Raw genomic sequence first — 23568 nt, forward strand, 5'->3', positions numbered from 1 at the left:
TGCATGGCAGCACAGCACTTGCAGGCTGGGACCCAACACATCTCCACTCTACTGCAAAAGTCACTGAAATCAGTGCCAGCATGTGAAGCACAGGCCATGCATCTTGGCCTTTCTTGGCACAACAGAAAGCTTTAACAGATGGGGTGAAGGGGGATCTCCCGGACTGCTGGTGGAGAAGGAATGGCATCCCCTCAGAGACGTGTAGGTAGCATCCACTCACCTCAGTGTGCCTCCACTCCTGAGCCCCGCAGTGAAGGTCAAATGTCCATACCAGGTAGAAAACCATTCACCTCTGGATCTCTACAGGCAGAAAGATGTTTATGGAACCAGAGCATCGTTCATATGAGGAGAGGCTGAGAGAGCTGGGACTGTTCAGCCCGGGGAAGAAAAGGATCAGGGGGATCTTACCCTTGTGTATAAAATACCTGATGCAAGGGAATGAAGAAGAGGGAGCCAGACTCTGCTCAGTAGCATACAGTGACAGGACAAGAGGCAATGGCCACAAATTGAAAAATAGGAAATTCAGTCTGAACACAAGAAGATACGTTTTTGCTTTGAAGGTAACCAGACACTGGCAGACGTTGCCCAAAGAAGCTGTGGTGTCACCATCCCTGGAGATATTCAAAACCTGACTGAAAGTTGCACAGTCCTGGGCAGGTGTCTCTGAGTGAGTTGGTTGAGCAGGGGAGTTGGACCAGATGACCTCCAGAAGTCTCCTCCAGCCCCAACCAGTCTGTGATTCTGTGTATGGTACCCATCACAGCTCCCCATTTGCCCCCCGAATTGCCTGAGATTAATGCAGCCCACAGCTTGTTATTTCTTATTTTATTTATAATATAAAAAATGTTCAAGTGTTAAACAGTCGAGAGTTCTGACATTCAGACAATCCAGAGCAAACTTTGACAATCATCTTATGACAAATTAGCAGAGTTTTCTATCTGACCCCATCATGGGTGAGGAATAGAGGGTTTAGTTACTTTATTGCTAAAAGTTAAATGAAATACACTGTCAATTGTTGTATTATCTTCTCAGTCACAGCTTCACCATGCATCCAATCTACAGTATCTGAAATGCAAAGGACATGCAGAAGTAAAAATATAAAAAGAAAAAAGTCAGGCTACAATGTAAACAGGTTTGCTGCAGAGAACTGAGGAGAGAGGGGCACTTCCATGGGGGATGCTCTGCTGCCTGGACACGCAGGACTGTCTCTTTGCGCCGCAGAGCCGATGGCCAGAGCTGCTCCGAGTTCAGAAACACGACGTCCATCATCGATGGCAAGACATGACGGTAACAACTGGCTTTACAATATACGGCACAGCAGTACAGAAGAATCCGTTCACCGACCTGCCCCACACAGGGCCCTTCCCGGCCAACGCAGGGGCGATAAGTGGGGCCAAAAGTGCTGGGGCTCCTGCCAAACCCCAGGGCAGCACAGCCAGCCGCTGCCTGGCACAGCGTCCAGGGTGAGCTGTGGCCATGCTGTGCCGTGGGGCCGCCCTCCGGGTGTCCTCCCAGCACTGCCTGAACCGGGGCCGAGCACAGCACACAGGACGCCACAGCCCCGGCAGCCCTACGGCACCACGGCACGCGGCACCACGGCCAACACCACACTGCGGCTACACCGCTCGGACAAGGGGACACCGCGGCCAGCACGGCACCAGTATGGCAACGCAGCCACGGGGCACCACAGCTGGATGGAGACCTCCCTGTTGGGACCACCGCGCAGTGCCAGGGCCGGCCTCCGTGAATGGGATTCAACCGTACGTGACGGGGTACTATTTCACCACGTTCATGTGAGTGTCTGCCTTGTTTGACTACAAACCTGTGCCAACCCAACTTCAGACCCACAGGTGAAATGGCCAAAGGTTGAGAGCTATACTGTAAGGGCTGCTGCTGCTGCGCGATTTCTTTTTCTCTTCCTACCTGTGTGGCAAAAGAAACATTATTTCTGCATTTCAGTACGGTGCTGTTGGTTTCTTTTTCTCCTGATTTAAGCAAAAATACAAGTACTTTACAGGGCAAGACAGATCCCCACTGGACATGATAATGGAAATGCTCCTACTCGTGTCCTTGATGTGTGTTTAAACGATACCTTAAAGAATAAGATCATTAATAGCAGGGTACAAGGGCAAAGTGGCGAGGCTGTTTTTTTCCAACGGAAGAGCGCCCTTGTGACAGGTTGTCTCCCAAACAAAAATCTATGATCTTAAAAATGCTACTGAAACAGAATCCTCGGCATGAATCCCAGCACTAGCATACAGCAAAAGGCACCACGATAGTTTTGTTTTCTATTTTTAAGTAGTCAAAAATTGGCCCACTTTTTTTTTTTAACTTTATTGTTTGTTTTCTTTTCTTCTTCTTTTTTTTTTACTTTTTTTTTTCTCTGAAGCTGTAAATCAAGACATTACATATAAATAGAGATTCCCTATAAAAAAGTCATTGCCATTAGCTATTATAAGACAACTTTGCTAAAATGAAAATAAAACATTTTATTTGTTATATTTTTTCCCTCTTTTATATAAAATAAAAATATTTATTTTTGTTTTGTTCTGTCTCATCTCCCTCCTCGGCCTCCTCCATGCGGGTTACGTCTGTGGGCGCGCAAGTCTGGGAGGCGCCTAGAGAGGATCCGGGTCCGGTTTGGGCGTCGTGTGCGCCAGGCTGCTGCGCCCGCTCTCCCCGTGAGCGCTGTGTCTGCTGCAGGAGTAGTGAGTCCGGCTGTCACCCGGCCGGTGGAGCGGGGGCGACTCTGTGTGCGCCGCCTCATTGTTCTGAGTGCTTAGGAAGGGGGTGCTCTCGGCCACCAGCTCCTCGTCAGACTCGCTGTAAGAGGCGCTGCTGAAGGAGAAGGAGTCCCGGACAGCTCTGGCTCTGTGGGGGACGTGCCCGTTCAGTTTGGATTTTTTCCACCGCCTGTTGCTGCTGGCTGTTTTCTTTGGCTGCTCTAGCGCTGTGACGTACTCCTGCGTCGTCTCGTACTCGTCGTCCTCCGTGATGCGGAAGGGGCTGGAGGGCAGGCTCCCCATGCTGTCGTTTAGGTAGGTCTTCCTTTGGTAGTAGCTGTCGTACCTCTGCGTGTCCTGGAAGGGGAGCTGGTACCGCCGCAGGAGGGGCTGCTGTTCCTCCACGCGGAAGCTGATGGGGGCCGCCGGCGGCAGGGAGACGGCGTGCGCCGAGTTGGGGGAGGTGATCTCGAAGGTGGGCACCTGTGTGGCCATCGAGTAGTGGAAGTCGACAGGCGATAGGCGTGCTGGTGTGGTCAGGGCCGACACGTACCTGAAAGAAGTAACACCTCCGTTTGGACACCAAACAACCCCAAAAACCTCCAGCTGCGCTTGCGCTCCGCGGAACGCCTGGCATGGACACCCATGAAGTCTCCAGTACACCTGGTCCTGGAGCTCAGCATCTTCTGGGGGACCAGGCCAAGGGACCTTGCACCGCTGCACCAAGGGAGGACGGGCTGATGCCTTCGGTGGGCGCTTGGGCACTGTGCATCCCAGGACTCACTGCCCCTCCCGAGGGACTCAGTGTGCAATTCCCACCCTGCATCATTGCAAACCTTGCAGCATCTGCCAGCAGGCTGAGTCAAGACTTCCCTGCCTCTCGTCTGCCTGCCAGCTGCTTTTCTGTTCCCTCTGAAGCTACCAGGCTTGTCTCCAAGGAAGGTCCCCGAAATGCCCTCCCCCTGCTCAGGTCACACATGGGGAAAGCCTTCCTCTGCCTTAGCAAAAATCTTGTGTCTCAAAAAGGCCTCTATCGCTTTCATCTACTCTAGTGACAACATCAGTGCGGCAACTCACGTCTGGTCTAGCCCCTCTCCAAACAGCCCTTCCTTTGGCATCACCTCTTTCTAAGCAGCAGATTTCATTTCCTCTTGACAGTGCCAGTTGGTGTCTCTGCTCATTTCAGGCTGCCCAGGCTCCCTGGCTCACCCAGTGCTTTTTTTTACCCACGTGTCTTGTGAAGTATGAAACCTCTGTAGGAGCTGGGTCAGCCTGCCTGAATGGACCAGGGACAGGAATGAGAAAGCAGCAGATGCTGCCTTTCTCCTCTTCCCCATGGACAAGTCCCACTGCCTTGAAGGATAACTGCCTGAAAATGCCCACGTGGCTACACAGGGTTGCCTGTGGCTACCCACAAAACACTGTAGCAAGCGTAGAGATGTGCTTCTGCACCATGAGGAACCAGACCCAGGAAGGGGATGACTGTTGCTGGCTCTCACTGATGGTGTCTCAGCTCTGCAGTTGCGTTCCCCTGAAGGCTGGGTCCTGTCCCAAGGCTGTGCCCACATACAGCACCCCTGCTTACCAGGCCATCCAGGACTACGCTGAGGATGCTCATCTTTTCCCCATATACCTGAGGGCTAGACTCTGCTTGAGCTGCCAGCCCACCAAGCTGCCCTGGGTGTGCTCTCAACCAGTTTTTCTTCACCAGTTGCTGATTGCGAACAGGTATTTTCCACTCCTCTCATCCCTGCGCTCCAAACCTACATTGCCAGCAGGTGAGCAGGGTGCAGTGCTTGCTGCTCCCCCTACCAGAGTGGTCTCCTGCAGTAGTGGCTTCCTCTGGTAGGACCAGAGCTGGAGTTTCTCCAGTGCTAACACAGGACTGCTGCTCTTGGTCTGGGCAGAGGCAAATTTTTTGTCTGGCACAGAGGGCACGGCTTGCCTCTGCTGTGCCAGGGCAAGCACCAAGCAGTGGGGTCTGACCTCTCGCTGTGCGGTGAGTCCCGCAGAGAATCCACCGAGTCACGATACTGCGTCATGGGTCTCCGTGAGTCCTCAATGCAGAAGGCGGCCCCACGGCGAGCCCGTGCCTCCACGCATGCAGGGCTGTTGCATTTACTGGTTCCCACCGAGGACAGCATTATCCCAGACTGGGAATCTGAAGTCAGGCTCTCCGTCCGTTCCAAGCTCCAGGTGTGGCTTTCATGTCTGTGGACCAAACCCCATATGGACAGTGAGCAAGGCAACCCCACCAAGGTCTTCTCCAAAGAGCTGCATGCAGGCACAGCTCACACTCTATTCCGCACTGGTGACCCCTTTCTCCCTCTCACTAGGATACATATGGCCAGGGATGCCCAGCTTCTCAGCCCTGCCTTTGATTTGCCTTCCTTTGCTACTTCTTGGAAATACGATCAGAGGGTAGAGAAAGGCAAACCAGTGCATACCAGGTATTTATCACATCACCTCCTGACGGCCAGGGACAGGACAGGACAGCCTCTGGAGGGAGGCCAGGACAACTCTGCTTTGTGCTTCCGAAATGTTCTGGGTGTGGAGCAACGCACTGGCCGTGCCAAGGCAAATCTGCAGAGGATCTTCAAATGGGTCGTCTGCATTGCCAAGCAACAGCCCCTTCAGCAATGCTACCAGAAAGGAGCCAGAGAAAAACCACTCAAAGTTACTTCGTCATCAGCAGAGAAAAGCATACCAAAGGTAGGTCTAGATGTTCAGTTTCCACCTGTTTATAGAAGATTTTAGCAGCAAAAGACTTTCAAGGTGCTAGAGAAAAACTACGATATGTTGGCTAGACCTTACTGAGCACTTGGAGCTCTACCTGCCCTAGTCTTGGTGCGAAGAAGACATCCCATAAGGACTCACCAGGGACGCATGGGGTCATGCGCACACCAGGGGGGGCCACCCATGTCATGGCCACCAGTTTGACCCCTCTTCATAGCAGAAACATGTGATGCATTAGAGCAACAGCTCTGGACGCCCAAACTGCAAAGGTGAAGCTGTGCTGGCAGAGGATTTTGGGTGGGGGTTTGCAGAGGACAGCAGGCCTCATTAAGGCTTCTCAAGAACTTGTTAATTATTGATGGCTCCAGGCACATGCTTGGCTGCAACCACCACACTCATTTATAACTTCAAATGGCGTCCTCATTAGAGGCACTGATGGAGTAAAATGGAGCCTGATTATGCCAGTAGTTTGCCTCTGGCATGACTTCAAGAAACACCTGCTCACTGCACTTGACTCAGGAAGATCAGGTGGCAGGTAGCCAGGACCAGAGGCTACGCAAGGTAGGTGTCTCCCCACAGCTGTCATGTGTTATTGCTGCCCTCCGGACACAACTTTTCCCCCCCAGGAGGTGCCCAGGGATGGCTGGCCATGGGGTCCCAGGACTCTGAAGTGAGCATGGAAGGCCAGCAAGGTGCAGCTCTGCAGGCACTGGAGCCTCTGTGCGCCTGGCTCAAGCTTGCACACACCTAGCCAGGGCTGGGCTGCAGCATATGAATTAAAAAAAAAAAAAAAAAACGGGAAAACACACCGTCTGGCTCACTAGGGGTAGGATTTCCCTGGACAAAGGCAGTCATTTCCAGCCCAGCAAGTCATTCTTGGCTCCTTCTCTACTTGATGGAGGTCTAGCCAGAGGAGTCTGAGGAGGAATTCACCTGAAAACCTAAGGTCAATATCTGAAGTTGATCTTGACGCATTGTACGCTGAGAGTACTTGCTCATCCCTGATGAATGCCTGAAACCCGGAGAAACCTGCCAGAAGCCATCTTTGGGCTTTAGCTGAAAGAATTCATTGCTTCCTGGATGAACGTGGACAAATATATTGGGCTAATAAAGTAAATAATCCGGGACATCTTTTGCTTTATAAAGTCAATGCAATGTGATCTGTACGTCATTGACAGGCTGTAGATATGGACCCCTGCATCTCGCTCTCACTTTTCAAAGGCAAGTGCTCTATTAGGGAGCCACCGCCACTCACTGGAAGAAGCACAAGAGCTGCGTAAGAGGAAGAACCTGAACATCAAAACTCGAAACAGCACAGGACTTTTTCTAGAGCATTTGAAGGACTTTTCTGGACATCATAAAAATAGAAAAGCTCCATCTGCCATTTAAATGCTCTCAAAAACTGTGAGAACTTCGGCTTCCGAGCCATGCTGCTCTTCCCCCCAATGGCTATGTCGAAGTGTAAAAAAAAAATATGCCTCTTCCTGCGTAGCAAGAATTATTGGTACTTTCCTGCTAGCCCCAGCTTTCCTGAGAGCTTCAGAAAGAATTCCAGTGAAAGAGGTGCCACCACCTCAGAGGCTGAGGTCCTAATGCAACTTTCTGGACTGTGATAAATCACACAGGAGTGTTTTCTCTGGTGAAAAACTGTGACTCCCAAGTCAGAACCTAGCTTTGAGGAACTAGTCAAAACATTTTATATTTTGTGTACTTTGCCTTCCACAAGGCAAATACATTCTAAATAAGTCAAGCATGAAACGAACGACCTGTGCGTGCTTAATGACTTATTGCAGGTGTCCAGTGTGGTTGCAACCACAGCTTGCAAAACCTTTCCCTAGATACATCCTCCCATTTGTGTCTGTGCAAAGCATGAAAGCCCAGCCTCATTTCCTCCCAGCTTCCAGCTATGTCAGCGCTGCAGGTTCCTGCTGGCACCTCGCTGCAGGCCAAGGATCACGCCTTTCCACAACTCTGGCTAACTCACTGTGCCAGCAAGGACCCACAGCGTCGGCATGGCCTGTATGCCAGTGTAGTGCCAAACATCAAGTAAAACCAGAAAGGGAGGTGAAAGGAAAACCTTTTACTGGCTTTGAACCTCACAGCATCCTAAGGCAAACAGCAGGAGAAAGTTCGGGAGAAAATGGTATACATCACCTCTGGCTGGACGTTGGAGTGGCTGTGGAGCAGTGATGAGACGGGGAGCAGGAGTGACTTCCCGAAAAGGTTGTCTCAGTTTCCCTTCGGATCACATGCTCGGTGGCAGAAACGTTCTTAGAAATATACTGTAAAATAGGAAGAATCACACAGATCAGCCCCCAGCTTGCCAATGCTGCCACAGCCAAATTCATCTGCCTTGATTATTTCTGGTGAAATCAGATGAGGACTGAGCGAACCCGGCAGCTCCACACCCCATGGAAAGAGACAAGGAGGTTGGAAGCTCTTTTCTGCCCTTGCACTTTGAACACTTTGCAAAAGGGCCGTGGCACAGGGACTGCAAAAGGGTATGAAAAGCCAAAGGGTTCCCCTGAGGACAGCGGTACCACGTGTAGCTACTGAGCAGAAAAACATCTCTGCTCACAGGAGGTTATACACCCGACAGAGTACCGGCAACGAGACAACCACATGAGATCTGCCAGAGACACAAGTCCTACAGAAACACCAGGTGTAATCCAAATATTTATGCTGAGATATTCCTTCATCTAACAAGAAGCACTGCTTTTCACAGGGACACCAAGCTCTCTGGGGAAGTCAGTACTTTGCAGCCACAGGGCTGCGGTTCTTAGAAATTCCCTTTCCCTCTTCCTTCATGGCTGGGATTCAATCTAGCTACATTTTAACATCCAAAGGGTGACCCAGCTGTGCTTGTAACCGATTCATCGTAGTCATTTCCATCAGTACTTCTTTTCATTTGGCTCTGCCTCCCGCCTTCCTGACCCCTTTCAATGCCTTGGTCCAGCAAGGCACTTAAGCACATTGACAGTCCTATTGAGTTCACGGAATTTGATGGGAATCTCATGTGACTGAAGTCATGAGAGTGGCTGAACCGCCCTTCTGAATCATGTCCTAAATTCTTAGATCGTTCTTATTGGTGTGGCACTGGCACCCCACCAGGACATCCCACTTTGCCCAGGACGCAAGTCTTGGTATGGGCAGGTGGGCTAACGCGGTGCTGACCAGTTCACCACGACATGCTTCAGCACAACATGGTCACCGTGGCAGCTCTGGCCACCACCACGCCAATCGCATTCATCATGCCGCGAAGTGGGGCTTAACAGGACAGCTTAATAAACAGGAAACATCAGGAACATCTCTCAGAGGAAAACAGGATCACACTTGATTCCTCAAAACAAGCTTGTCTCGAGGGCCCTAATCTCATCCTGTTCTTCAAAGTAAAATCACATTTCCCTTCAGATGTTGGGTCTGGAAATGTTTCTATGCCGAATCTGATCTTTTTGTTCAAGTTTGTTAGTGTTTTGCCCCTCCCTCACATGCACACAGATGTGTAAGCATACACATCCACGTCAAATCCCTGGCGGAAAATAGGGACTCAGTAACACGCAGGGAGATGGAGACAAAAGATCTTACGTCAGCCATTTGGATTTCCTCAGGATCCAAACGTGGATGGCTTGGTCCGTTCGCAAGGCTCCTGTTCTGATGGGCAGGGCACATGTTCTGCCGTAAATGATTATGCATTTGTTTTCTTTGTTTCCTTTAAAACAGAAAGGAAAAAATCTATTAAGAAGACCTATCTCATGGGGCTCTCTGCCCCCAGAGACACCTGGGGGATGCAGACGATAGAGAGGGCAAGCCTTGGAAACACTTGATGTTTCAATGGTGTTTGTGGAAAGCTGCAAACAGGAAGAAACAAGGCATTCAACATATGCCACCTTCTGCTGCTTTTTCAAAGAAAGGTGAACCTTTCTCATCACAGGCAATTTGGGAAGCTGGGTCCAGGGTCCTGTTTTGCAAGACAAAGCCCAGCACGATGCAGGGCAGCAGGGGCACCACGGCACTGGAAGCGGAGGAGAAAAGCCGGGAGAAGGAAAAGGGGAAGCAGGTCCTGGCTTGGCCTTGGTGGCAAGGCACTTGGCCTGTCCTGCATTGAGCACAAAGTGGCAAAGCCTACCTGTGCCCCTGGCAGGACATCCACTCCACAAGACTCACCGTGTCCCAGGGGCACCCTGAACTGAGGCGAGGTGCAGGCTAAGTAGGGACAAAGCTGCTATCCGGGCTGGGAAGGCTGGCCATAAAAGAGGTCCCCAAGACTCTTATTCCATCAAGATTGCTTTGAAAGTCCCCAAAATGTACATAGCTGAGGCAACAGCTCCTGCACAGCAGCCCAGTGTGCTTCTGCTCCCAGGAGACGAGCTGCTGGCTTGGGGGCCAGCTTTTCCCAGTAACACATCACCTGGCTGGGCAAAATGATGCTGATTCAGGGGATAAGCAGATGGTCCCAGGAAAAAATGCTGCTCAGGCACAGCTTGGTAGATGGCTTCCCTGACCTCCTTCATGACACCTTCCTGGGAATACCACAGCACGGGATCGCCTTAAAATAGCATTTGGGTGAAGAGCGTGAAAGCGTGAAGCATGAACACTACCACTCAGTAACCTCTGGCCAATTATTGTCTGTTAACCGCCCATACTCACTTGGTTTTACAGTAGGCTACCACACAGACGATGCCCACCACAAGCAAGGCAACACAGATTCCCGTGATGGTTAAAACTCTCTTCTGGTAGAGCTCCTCCGCTTCTGCAAATGGAGAGAAAGAAACTAGTTACAAATGGGCTCCAGCACCAGGGATGCATCTGGCTGCACAGGAACCAGCACTGCATGTGGGTGAGATGGAGAACAGGGCTCAGTCAGACCTCCTACCAGTCCAATGCCCGTCTCTAATAGCTGCCCCAAACCTGAGACCAGCTGGCCCAACCTTACTCACCCCTCAAGAAACCTTCACTCCTTTCGTCTCTCTGCACCTTTGTCCTCTCTTGCTCAGTAGTTCTCCCATTCTGCGCTCAAACATGCTTCTCGCTTTCTCTTCTTTTCCCGCAGCGTAACTCGGTGACTAATCTCAAAAAGCCCCACAACTCTCCTCTCCCTTCCAGCAGATCCCCCCTTCTCGGTAACTTAGTAGCCTACCAAGGAAGTCCCCGAACATCCCCCACTCACCACATACACGCATGCCCTGTGATGCTCTCATCACAGGCTCTCTGCTCTGACGGACTCAGAATGCCTTTTCCTTGCAGCGGCTGCATGCCCTGGAGCTCGGCGGTGTGCCAGAAACCACCGAGCAACAGGCCCCAAAGCATGTAGGTGCTGAAAGGGACATCCTAAAACAGTCAAAAAGCAGAATGAGGATGGAAAAGTGATAGCGCATTAGACAAAGAAAAGGGAGTGGAGTAATTAAAATACAGTAACCAATTACAGTTATGCATTTTTAATGAAACCCTAGGAAGCGATTAATTCCTTTGCACCAGGTAAATTCACACGCAAAATTCAAGCAGCATGCTGCTGCTTCTCTCAAATACCACCATTTGTCATGGACCACCTTTCAAAACAGAAAATTCAGTCACCTGCATCAAAACCCAGACCATGCTGGAAGTGAGTAAATTCATTCACGTTAATCACAGCTCCAAGGAAACACTAGGATGTCGCTTGCAGTGCAACTGAACTATGCCGAGGCAGCAATCGCACGGCAAGGACACCTCTTCCTCTGTGGCTACACCAGAGCAGATGCTCTTCTTGCCAACATCCAGCAACTTCCACTGAGATCAGCAGAGGCAATTTGGTTCTCCAGCTGGATGAGTGAAAGAAGGATTCAGTGCACAGCTGCCATAAGCATTTTAGTTCAGCATCTATGAACGATATCCTCATGCCCCCATACTACGTGCTAATGTTAAAGTTATTGGGGTTTGTGATGTCTTTAATAATCGTTGAAATATTTTTTCATATAGATTAGGCAATAAAACTCATGCCATGGTTGCTGCGCTCGGCATGGTTCACCATGCCACACTAAATACCTCGAATGGATGATATGATATCCCCAGTGCTACCAAATAATGAAATACAAAACCAGAAGAGAAACAGGTCTGGTCCCAGAAACTCCTGGGCCTAGACTTTAGCAAAAAAGCAAGGGGGAAGAAATGAAACATTCCAGATAACTGAATATTTAGACCAATTTTACCTTGCCATTTTAAGAAGGAAAAAAGCATTTTTGGAAGAAAAAAAAAGCACTAGGAAAAATATTTATCTCTTTCTACTCAAAACTCTTAAAATGGTGTCGTGGTTTAGGCCAAAATCCACTACTGGGGACCTGGGGGACCCCAGACGGGACCAGGACAAATGGGAATGAAGAAAGATCTGCTAAACGAGGGCTGAGAATGACAGCCCTGGCATGGAGATGCAAAACATAACCAGCAGAGCTTGCTTCGTGCCTGTGTTGCAAAGCTACAGTTTAAAGGAATACATTTCCTTCCGTTTCGTTTGTGCACTGGCCTTTGGCGTCATGACGTGCTTGGGGTGCTGGTGGAGTTGCCAGGAAGGCAATGTCCCACCCCTCACTAGAGAGGAGGACAGCCGAGACTCTCCCACACCCCATCTCCACGGTGGTGTGGACCAGGAACGACAGGTCATGGGTCTCGCTTGGGCTGAAAGTTACTGCATTGCAGCAGCTTCACCAACTGGCTCTGCACCTCCTCAGAGCTTGTACGGCCTGGGACCTGCCCATAGAGGGGGGGTTGGGTCCTGGCTGACCTTCTACTCCTTGTGTTTTACCACAAGGAACCAGGTGGAGCTGTCATGGGGAAATAACTCTGGGGTGAAACACCTCCTTCAGCAACGTGTTTCCCTTGCACAGATGCCCTATTCCAGACATCAGCAACCATGGCAGACAAGTTTTCTTGCTCTTGCACCCCTCTGGGACCTGGATTCCGGCTGTACAGCTCTCTCCTTCAGACAGGTGTTTCAGAGATTTTATCAGAATCGGGAAAACCAGCAAGGATCACGTCCTGTTTACGGATGGCACTGGGCAAGAATTTTGCTACTACCCAGCAAAAATTACTTGTATTACAAAAAAAAAAAAAAAAAAAAAAAAAGGCTGGTCAGCAGGTCAGTTTTCACCATGAACCCATCCACGGAGCCAATTTTTTCCAAGATTCTTCACCAGCTATGTTTTTTGCTACAAAGACTTTTTTTCCCAGGCATAAATCCTTCCCTTTGAATCATGGAGGAGGGAGAAAGAGCAAAAAGTATGGCTTTTTTTTTGTTTTTTAACTATTACCCATATGACAACATTTTTTGCCCAAGGCTCGAATCACAGCCTATGTTCTGGTGATCATGCCAGTATGGGACCCTGACTCCGGTATGTCTGACTGTCCTGAACCTTCACCTGAATTGCACGGGGAATGTTTCAGTTCATCAGAAATGCAGATTTAGCCTCTCTGTCTTGAGCTGACAGCCCTGCTACGTGAAGCAGTCAAGTGTGAGGCTGTGTGCCACTGCAGCAATACTAAAAATTAAATGACCCACTGATAGTAATTTAGCTTGGCTCCTAACATCTCGTTAACATTGACTCTCGATAACACAGTATCTCCATGTTGCACAAAAACATCTCAACAGTAACAGAAGGAAAATAAGAGAATGCATGCTACAATTTTGTATTTGAGAAGCTAAGATCCTGCAGCAGGACTTGTCCATTTGTGTCTCTACGCTCTACAAACACCACGTCTTCATCAGCAGCATCGTCACTCTACAGCAGCAAACACTATGAACAAACCATGTGGTGCCACACAATGCCGACAGAATCACAATCCAGCCATGGGTGTCACAGCAACACATGAAAGTGAAAGACGAATGACACAGAAGAGACGGCTGCAGACTGGGAACAGGATGTGTGTGGCTCTGTGATGACATTGAGAATGGATGAGGAAAAGGACAAAAGGTCAACAAAAAAGGGATGCCAAAAATCCTCAATTTTAAAGTTTATTTAAGTGTATTAGCATTAGCAGCACCACTTTCTCTGAAATACCTGACCGCAAAATGCACACATTTTCTGCAGCAGGGAAGAACTGCTGGGGGATACGCACCAGCCCTGGTGGATCAGGCACGCAAAAAACAGGAGAAAAGTTTCTCCAGCTTCAACTAGCGCATGTCCCTCCACCTCAGGGACCCGAGAAGACAACTTAGGATCCAGAAGTGAAAGACTGCTATCCTCATACCTCTAGCAAAAGGGATTGAAGCATCTTCATGTGAAGAACTGCTCTAGGTGACATTGCTAAGTCAATGTTTTTAAGTGATAAAGATAAATCTCTCTACTCTCATCTGACCAAGCCCTCCCTAGGGTTGGCCTGTACACTCATGGGACACCTAGCCTCAAGGATTTGATTTCCAAGGTGCTTATTCAAGACATACTTGACATATTTCTAAAAACATACGGAGGAGAATGGAAGAAAAATATTATGATTATAAGAACTGGGCAGGAGCAGGTAATTGCCCAAAGGGAATATTTTTTAAAGCATTTAAGTTTTCTGCAGTGCTTTCCAAAACTTCATTACTTGACACCACGATGGTCAAAATTACACCCTCCGCTCTCATGGGAGACTACTGACTTCCTTGGGCTCACTGTTTTCTAGACTAACTTGTCTCATGCCACCTTTCTTGGAACAATTTCCTCCCGATCAAGAACAAAACCAAGCCACTAACCTTTGGGAGGAGGACCAGCAAAGCTCATCCTGACCCTTCGTAGGATCCAGTGGAGATTAGTGTGTCTAGGACGTCAATTTCTATAAAATCCCTAATCTTCCTAAACCTTGCCTTCCCGTTCCTGCAATGCCTGCCCGTTCCCAAGTGGTGCCTGCTGGCAACCTTTTGGATGGACACAAACTCCAGCTCTTCAGTTAAATACACAAAAGCATGTTGAATGAGGAGACATATGGCAATTGTAACATCCCAGTCACGCCACACACACCAGGCTGCTGCGTGAAACAAAGAAAAAAGTGCTGCTAAAAATACACGTGCATTTTTATAGGTTTACATTTAGATTTTGTTTTGCTTTTTTTTTTTTTTTTATTTTTTTTATTTTTTTCAATCCAAACATCTATCTTGGAGCCAGGGAAGAGAACAGAACAGCTGATTTTTTAATCATCCCATTAAAGCCATAAATATAATGTGGGCAGCTCTTAATGGCTTCTGATTAATAAATGAATGGTTGTTCCATACCCTTTAATTCAAATCCAAGATGCTCTGCCAATGCAGAAAGAAGACAAGGAAGAGAAAGAGAAAAAGAAAAACAGGTCTGTCAGAGATCTCTAATATACAAACACACTGTGCAGTTACAGCAGTTTAGCTTTTCTGTAGGCTCAGCAGCAGTTACACAGAAGACAGTGTATGCTTCAGAGCATTTCAAATTCCCACCAGAGCTTACATCTTACGTAAAGAAAGACCCAAACAAATTGCAGTGGAAGTTAATTATGAATTCTTTCAGTTAATTATGAATTCTTTTAGTTAATTATGAATTCTTTTGAGATGAGCCATGTTTGTTAGTACCTGATATGGAATTCACAGATTAAGCAGAAAAAAAAAAAAAAAAAAAGAAAGAAAAGAAAAAAAAAAAAAAAAGGTACACTTGTTCTGAAACAACTCCTGACAGGTCAAAACACATAGCGACTGCATGAACCTGGTAAAAACCATCCATTCACTTTCTACGGGTAAAATGCGCCCTGCATGGTTTCACACGCCGCTCTCTGCCCGGGGGCCTCTGCAGCAAAGACGAGCGCTGGGCAGACAGATGTGCGGGCGCTTGCATGGGGCCCTGAGGCCCGCCAGCACGATTCTGCCGCCCGCGACCTCGAGTCTGGTCTCGGACGCACAGCGTCATCTGGCAGCACTGCCCGTAAATCACCTGACGGCGTGTCAGTCGTGCGGGCACTGCTCCTGGCGGTACAGATCCGCAGCCGGACCGCGGATGCCGCAAGGGATTTGTTGCCCAGGCAAGGCAGTGAATCCCTTGTGGATCTAAAAGTGCAAATTGCACTGAAAGTTTCCCTCAGGTTTGTGATCTTCCACGTTTCGCTTCTGCTGTGGTTCTGCATTGTTTCGGAAATAACCAGCGTGCTGAAAAAAGCACAAATTGGAGCATCTGCTTTCAGATCCATATTCATTACAAGTAAGATTGCAGTTCATCTTGCAGATGTAGTGCCAAGCCAAGTAGTTTATCTAACAAAAAACGCAGTTATCCAAACCAGGCATCCCGAATTTTAGTAATTTTGCGGGTACAGGCCTCACCTAAAGACAGGTTTTCTTACATAAACATTAAAGTGCTCCATACTTATCACTGTACAGAAAAGTGAGTTCGGCTGTTCCCAATCACCATACACACAAGATTATTTGCAGCTTGGAGATGTCCAGATTTATCTGCCACATTTTCCACAGGAACTGCTTTTTGCTGCACAGAAATATTGGCTTTCTTTTGCAGTGCTGTTCAAAATTTAGGCAGAGGGGGAAATTAGCACTAATCGTTACAGAACATGAAAATACGTTTTCTAAAGCAGGTTCTTCTCTTCAAATCAATACTGATTGGGATTTTTTTTTTTTTTTTAAAGGGGCAGAAGTTGGGTGGGGTTGGGTCGCTTTAAATTTTGTATAATTTAAAGGCCACAAAACCTGGCTGGTCTCTGCTTCACATCTCACATTTGTGCAAAAGGAACGGCAAACTCTACCATGCATTTCACAGTCATTTTGTACAAGTTGCAGTGACGTGGACACGATGTGGTGGGCAGCAGAGAACTGGACAGAATACATTTATCATAAACCTCTTGGTTATTGCATCTAGCCTTGACCTTTCCTAAGGCATGATGCCATGACACACACCGTTTCACCTGACATTATGACAAATGCGTGCAGAGATACATCAAATTTCATCTAAGTATCTATGCTATTGATCCATTTGATCGCTGCATACTGCCTATAACGCCACATTTCCTCCCTGTTCCAGGATTTGCTGCAACATCTACAGCTACAAATGGATGCAGTTCAAAACATTTTCATGTTTGTTTGTTTGGGTTTTTTTGCAAACTCAGAAATTCCTGTGCAAACAGAGGTGGTGGGCAGGACCTGAGAAACTTTAGCCTTCCTGCTGTCACTCTCACGTCAGAACTGCAGTTTCTTTTGGCTTCCCACGGAGCAGATACAGCCAGCTGCCTCATTGTGTCGTAGCTGCAGTTTCCCTGAGCACGAGAGAAACCATGCAACCACGCAGCAGCTGGAATGTACGTGCCTGCCTATGCTTACAAACCCACCGGTAGCTTTGCAGATAGAGGAAACCTTACCCCAGCCTATGCTCCGGCATCTGATGCCCATGGCTACTCAAACACTTCTCTATCATCGTTTCAGGCTACAGACATTGCTTCTGTATCGCCCATAACTTCAAACAGGGAGCCACTCTCCCCTTCCCCTGCTCTGGAGGTCCTCCCAGCCTGGGCAGGTATTGCTTTCTGTGCTGGGACAGTGAAGGAGGAGACAATTCAAGAGTAGGCTGGGATTTGGAGGGTTTGCCTCTTCTCCAAAGAAGAGACTGTTCAAAACTACTCAACACGTTACAATCCAGAGGCTAATGAGATGACCCCAGCTCTGGGAAAAACATTGCTTCAAAATGTAATCGTTCTGCATTCATCAGAGGGGTATCATCTTCACAAACATGGGTTACCACGTAGTGCACGCCTCTTTTATATCAACAATATACCACTTGGAAGCAAACATGTTTGAGAAATCAAAATTTCTCCTAGACACAACAACTTATTTGGAGCAAAAGATACTTCTGGCTGCTTGCCATGTTTGAAAGAAATCTCCTTTGCTTTTTTAAGAGGTTGATCAGGAAAAGTAACACATCTTTAAAAGCTTTGGGCTACATTTGCTGCTAGTCGAAGAAGATGCTCAGCATGACGTGTAGCACCTGCACTGTGTTCAGTCAATCTGCATTTTACTCACGCTCCCAGTTAGACTGGCAGTCTGGCACACTTGGCTGCTGGGGATGCCTAGAGACCTTTGGGCAACAGTCCCATCTGTGGCCATTAACCACACAGAGAGAAGCATGAGGTCCAGGTAAGTCCTCCAGCTCCTCCAGACGGGGATTCACTCCAGGCTGATAGAGGTGGTTGCAATGGGGAGGTGCCAGGCTTGTGGCAGAGGGAGCCTTTGGGATAGCTAAGATCAAATGGATGAATCCCATCTTAGAGACAAACTGATACATGCCAGGAGCGCAGCAGTACTCTCCAACTCCCACCGGACAAGCTCCATTGGAAGCAATATATCCAGTGGGTACTACACAAATAAATTACAGTGAGACAGCACTGTAGCTCTAGGCTGAGGAAACGGGTGTATTACTTTTTCTCACATCATCAACCTTCTGTCCGAACTCCACGCATGCTCCCTGGTCGTGGCACAGAGCTAGGGCTGAATACCCTGAACTGCTGTGAGACTCTCCAAACTATTTAAAGCAGGGACATGTCTTTTGGAAAATCTCATTCCAAATGTGCCTGCTGAACCTTTCTGAAAATGCTGGACTTTAGAACCCATTCTTCCTAATGCAGCCATCAGTGTTACGGAGACAGTAGCTACTGGCCTCTTTAATGCATTACTTTGCAGTATTTAGGTTATTTCTTGTACCTAAAAGCTTCTGTGTTGATCCCAAAGGAGACTGGACTAGTAGTTTGGAAATGTTCAAATACCTAACTACTGTGTGTATGACAGAGGGCTGTTCAACAGAAAGGCAGTGAGCATGGAAGAGTTGAGGGAAGGAAAAAGGCAAAAAATGTGAAAGAGATAGCAAAAATGTTTCATTTTCACAATCTTTGTCTCAGCTGCAGCACATCTGCATGGGATTCAGGTTGGTACCACTCAGCTGTTCAAAGCAGGACTTGCTGAAGAGTTGTGATGCATGGACCTTACGCTCAAGTACCCCAAAGGTCTTGAAAAAATTCAGCTGAAGTGGACTGAAAGAACAAAATCAGTTGGATTTAGGTGCTACCAGTAGGGTGGGTACTCTGTGGACCCACTGTCACAGATTTTGTGGAGGATTTTTTTCTCATCATTGGACAGAAGACAAAGTCCTACACTTACTTGATACGCAGTGACTTCGTGACTATGTTTTTCTCTATAATGGATTTTACCTGTTTTAAAAGATGAACAGAGAAAAACATTTAATCTAAAATATCCTTATAGGAGTAATACCTCAAGACAAGATGGCTCTCACTGTATTGCAGATTCATAGTATGATTAAGAAGAATAAAAAACTTAGCAAACAGCTGTGAAACCTGGGCCTGTGCTCATGTGGACTTCAGGTTGCCCAAGAACGGTGTTAAGATGTTTAGTTACCGCATGCGTTATTCCCCCCAAACATGCTTGTGTCCCCCAGAGCATCTGGGTCACAAACATGGTTTGAGGCATGAAACAAAGTGCAGAATTAACATCTGAGGACCAGCAAGACAGACTATTGATAATAAATTGTACTGACGGGAGTAATACTTGCAGCATCCTGGTCCAGACTTCCCCCGGGGGGTACAGGGAGCAATGCAAGACAGTCCCGTGATGCTGGGGACAGAGGACACTGTGGTCGTGTTAAGGGCTGGGCAGTACACGGGATCTCCAAGTACAGAAAGTCTGCAAACTTTCCATAGCCACTTAGCACAGCCATTTAGCTTTTCCAGTACTGTATCAATAAAAACAATTTGGTAGGTCTCAAGGGTCCAGATACATAACTACAGAGTATTAGCAAGCTGCTGTGGATTAGCATGCAATTAACTTCAGGAGATCCCAAAGGGCAACCTGTTCTGCTGTCCAGGGGACAGGAATAACCCTGTTTTGACAAACCACAAGTGCCCTGTAATTACCCAGCCACACCACAATGTAGTCACCACCGTGTAATTAGGTGGTCGGCAGTTATCATGTCATTGAAAGGAAGCTGTAGAATATTCGTGGAATTTAAAATGCTGCTAAATATTGGTTTAGGGTTCAGATGAGTAAGAGGTGGAAGAGGAAACAGAATGGTAGGTATTAAAAAGAAGCATCCTTCTGCTTATCATTTTTATATCACAATCAACAGGTAGGAAACTACTGCTGAATTGAAGCGAAGTGAACAGAGAAGCTGAAATTCAGACCAGGCCTTTCCAGAAGAGCTTGAAGTGGTACATTTATCATGGGGACACTCCATCTCAGTGTGAGGAGCAAGCGTCCAAAACCCACCTGTCAAGAAGGGTCACTTTTACATGTCAGTGTGATGACCTCTGAACACTCCTCCGGCTGCAGCCTGGTGACTTCAGAGTGAATGGGACCATCCCTCAGAAAAATAAAAAGCCTCTCCCCCGATAAACCTACACTGCTCTGCTTCCATGACAGTTTAGTCATCAGCATTGGACCCAGTTTGTGTGCCACTGTGGGAACACGCGATTCTGTTTCCAGCCCAGATAGTCTGACACAGACACTGCAAGTAGAAACACTTCATGCTTCTCTGGCTGGAAAGGCTTGATGAAAGCAATTTCCTTGGAAGGAATGACTGATGGGAAGACCCAGACATCCAACCTGCAGGAAATGTGTTATGGTAGGGCAGGAATCATGCTGCTGAGATCATTGCACAGATCACACCCAGTGATGGTGCGGTGCACGCTCAGGAACAGATGGTGGTTCTCATCTTGGAAATACTCATACTGTCACCTGTTGTTGGAAGGGATCTGTAATGCCTATGAAAAGGAAATCTCCTGCCACACAGCAAATTGATCAGGAGCCAGACTCAAGACACAAAACGTTCGATGTCTACAGCCCTGGGAGACACATCAAGCTGGAACTCAGGATACGCTTTCATACCAGCACCCACTGCAAGCAGAATTGACCAAGATAGTCTGCGACTGCAAAGACTGATTTCTCAGCTCAAGTTCTTCTCTTCCATGTTTCCAGATGACTACACCAAGTACCATGCAACAAGAGTAGCTGTCTTTCTCCCTTCAAAAAACGGATTTGATGGCTGAATAACAGACTCTTAGGGGAGCCCAAAGTTGAAGAGAAAGCCTGCTCTCCCAATGGATAGAGAAAATGCTGCCATGTGCTTCCAAAGCAGAGCAGTAGGAAGACTCCAATTATGAATTGCTCAATTTGTAAAGAAACCAAGAATGGAATATGGAGTAAAAATGGAGAATATGCTAGATTACATTGTATATGAATATCAGCTTTATTCCGAGATGTTTACAGGCAGGCTACAGACTTCAAGTTTAATTAGGTCACAAAGCAGAAATGAAAATGTTTCACTAAACAAGAAGATGAATGGTATGACACTTGTCCTCCAGAACAGTGACAATTATTTTGGGAGATGAATAAATAGCAAAGTTAAGATGAAATTTCAGATTCCACAGACAAGAGACAAATATAAACATAAAACTTCATCCCAAATTCCTAAATTGTTCCATAAATTGCAAGTGGAAAGAATCCAAATGTGCAGACTTAGGCAAGGTATAAATGTTCCCGCTCACAATGCTTAACCTTCAGTATCTTGGCCCCACCAGGAGTGAAATAGCTGCCAATATGTTTTACAAAACCTTTACAACCAGCCAGCCTGGCAATTTATTACTAAACTTCCAGCAGGGTTTTACAAAGACCTGAAAAGTTCCTTGTAGAAGAGAGAAGATAGAGTTAGATCTTGACCTGATGTAGAACAGGCAGCTATGAAATACAGGTGCCAGCACAGCTTTAAAAAGACAAAGTTTCTTAAAAGGAAGGATGATTTTTGGACATGCCTCTGTCTTCTGGAAAGAGCTGGAAGACATAGTTGTGCCTATGAAGCTAGACCCAGGAGACAGCTGTCAATTGGGTGAGTCTCCAGTACCCACCAGAAGCTCTCATGTTAGAAAGACTTCCTCACTCTTTTGTGATACTGCTGAGCTTTTCACCCATGTGTTCATTCAGGCTGTGGATCAACAGTTTGATGTGTTAAACTTCTGTTCTCCTTAGTGCATGGACAGCCAGCCAGAGGCAGCTGGGATCGGTGACTCTGCAGGTACCTGTTCCAGGGCTCCGGGAGAGACATCTGACCTATGAGCTTGTACTCATCACCCTCAGCACCTCTGGAAGATGAGACGTCTCATCCTGATGGCAACACTGGAGTTCAATTAGCCAAATGCTCATCCTTGGGTGCCGAAACTTCTGCAGTGACTATGAAGGGAACCTTCATGAATTTGGACTCAAACCTCTAATACAGATGTCTAAAAGCCCAGTGAAAAAATAATGAGGGTCTGGCTGCACTATTGCTGCAAAGAGGGGGCCAGGGAGAACAGGGGTCAGAAGACGAGTGCATGACATGAACTCAGACTGCCAGTACGGCTGGGTACTCCTTGCCTGCACACTGCACTCCCTGTGGCCAGGGTCAGGGAGGATTCCTGCTTTAGGTCACATTTTGGAGTTAGAATCTCCCAGCCCTCTGGTTTCATAGGAGTTCCATCATAACTGCAAGATCTAACTCCTGAAACTAGCAGAGGATATGGTTTTACCATCATATGTACAATGCAGTATATATATTAATTATATCTCCAACTATAATTGTATGGAGACATAGAAATATGAAGACTTTGATGTGGAAAACATTTTAGCAAGATGATTTAATGACTCGTCACCCATGGAAATAATTTTCTATATTCTCATCTACTAGGGCATTCCTCTGTTTTATATAGTAATTGCAGACAATCACTGTCCCTCTGTTCACTGCCGTTAATTCTCCTTCAGTCTAAATTAAAACTGCTTCAAATGTTTCTTTAATGTCCCTCAGCTATATTGTTCAGCCTCTGTAAGGCTTTCCTCTTACAGGTTAGTTAAAGCCTAGACAACATGATCTTCTAACCTTGATCCATCAGCCGATTCCTCATGGGTGGATGGAGGAGCGTGCGCAGAGACCAACTGAGATCAGTGAAAGTTCATACAGACAAAAGGGATATAACCAGGCTTAAGTCAGCACATCTTAAGTTTGGACATCTTTTTCTTCTCAGATACGTACCTTTCAACTATTTTAATCCCAGTGAATGTGCAGTTGTTTGCTCTGACATCTCTCCTTCCTTCTTTTGGTAGGTTTTCTGTTTTGATAAACGTGGGAAAGCCATCTCTCATACTGTCCTAAAACTGACCCGTGATAAACAGGACAAAGCTTTTAAGTTTCCCTGTGAGACTTTGCCCATACTTACTGAACGCGGGATTACAACACGCCAGCATCTCAAAGGCCCTCATCCATGCTGCTGCTGCTGCTTAGCAGGTTGTTGTCCCTTTGCTGACTGATGGTAGCCAACTGCCTACACATACCCAGCCACTGCTGCGCTAAATAAACCTGCTGCCTTAGAGCTCCTCACGGTGTGAGCCTTGCTGGAAAACGGACCCTCAGGGTGGCTTAGACTGATGCGGGCTTCGTGTAAAGGCGGGTTTAGAGAGCTGACACAGTCAGGGACCACAGAAGCGGCACCTTTCCAGGCCAGGGCAATGCTCTCTGTTTGCACTATGCATCCATTTTCTCAGATAAGTAGCTGTTTTAGCGTGCTTCGCTTTTTTTTTCTCCGGTATCTCAGCACATTTCCCGTTACATTTGCATTACAACGCAAGCAAAACAAACTGTAAACTCCTTATAAGCAGAGAGGAAACAACCGCTGAGATACTCGCTTGAATTCTGCTTGTTGCAATATCCTACCAAAAGCAAATGTTATTCATCCAAACAAGGGCTGAACCGGGACAGACTGGGGGGTCTCCAAGCTAGCCCAATAATACAATTCCTAGTGAGTTCCTCTGTACCAATCTGTTAGAAAATAGCAAGAGTGTGAGCGTGGCATAGAAAACCCTCCATCTTTAACATTCCCTCTTCATTTTCAAGCAGTAGGGTATATAGTCAGAGTGTCTGGCAGTAGGCACTTGGCCATATGGTTGTAACAGCAACATAAAGAAACATCACGTGTGAGAAAATCTGTCTACAGACATCTGGTTCTCATCTTCATAACTGCAGCGGTCTAGCAGGTATCTTGGACAACCAGAGAAAACCAAACCTCCAGAGCTACCTGTCAAATCGACAGAGACAGCCTGAACTCCAACAGAACATGGGGC

The 23568-nt window shown here is 47.3% G+C and overlaps 1 protein-coding gene across 1 annotated transcript in view; it reads right to left on the reverse strand.

Moving 5' to 3' along the window:
- Window positions 1-2618: 2618 nt before the first annotated feature.
- NRG2 (neuregulin 2) overlaps window positions 2619-23568 on the reverse strand; it is a gene marked incomplete at both ends in the record, with an annotated part of 172050 nt that continues 151100 nt past the window's right edge. The window contains 6 exons of the mRNA XM_082490020.1: window positions 2619-3276; window positions 4710-4934; window positions 7614-7741; window positions 9045-9168; window positions 10107-10209; window positions 14674-14697. Coding sequence (XP_082346146.1) covers window positions 2619-3276; window positions 4710-4934; window positions 7614-7741; window positions 9045-9168; window positions 10107-10209; window positions 14674-14697 — 1262 coding nt within the window. The remainder of the gene's footprint in view (window positions 3277-4709; window positions 4935-7613; window positions 7742-9044; window positions 9169-10106; window positions 10210-14673; window positions 14698-23568) is intronic.

Source organism: Vanellus vanellus, assembly GCF_965231255.1.
Source record: "Vanellus vanellus genome assembly, chromosome: 13".
Taxonomy (NCBI): Eukaryota; Metazoa; Chordata; class Aves; order Charadriiformes; family Charadriidae; genus Vanellus; species Vanellus vanellus.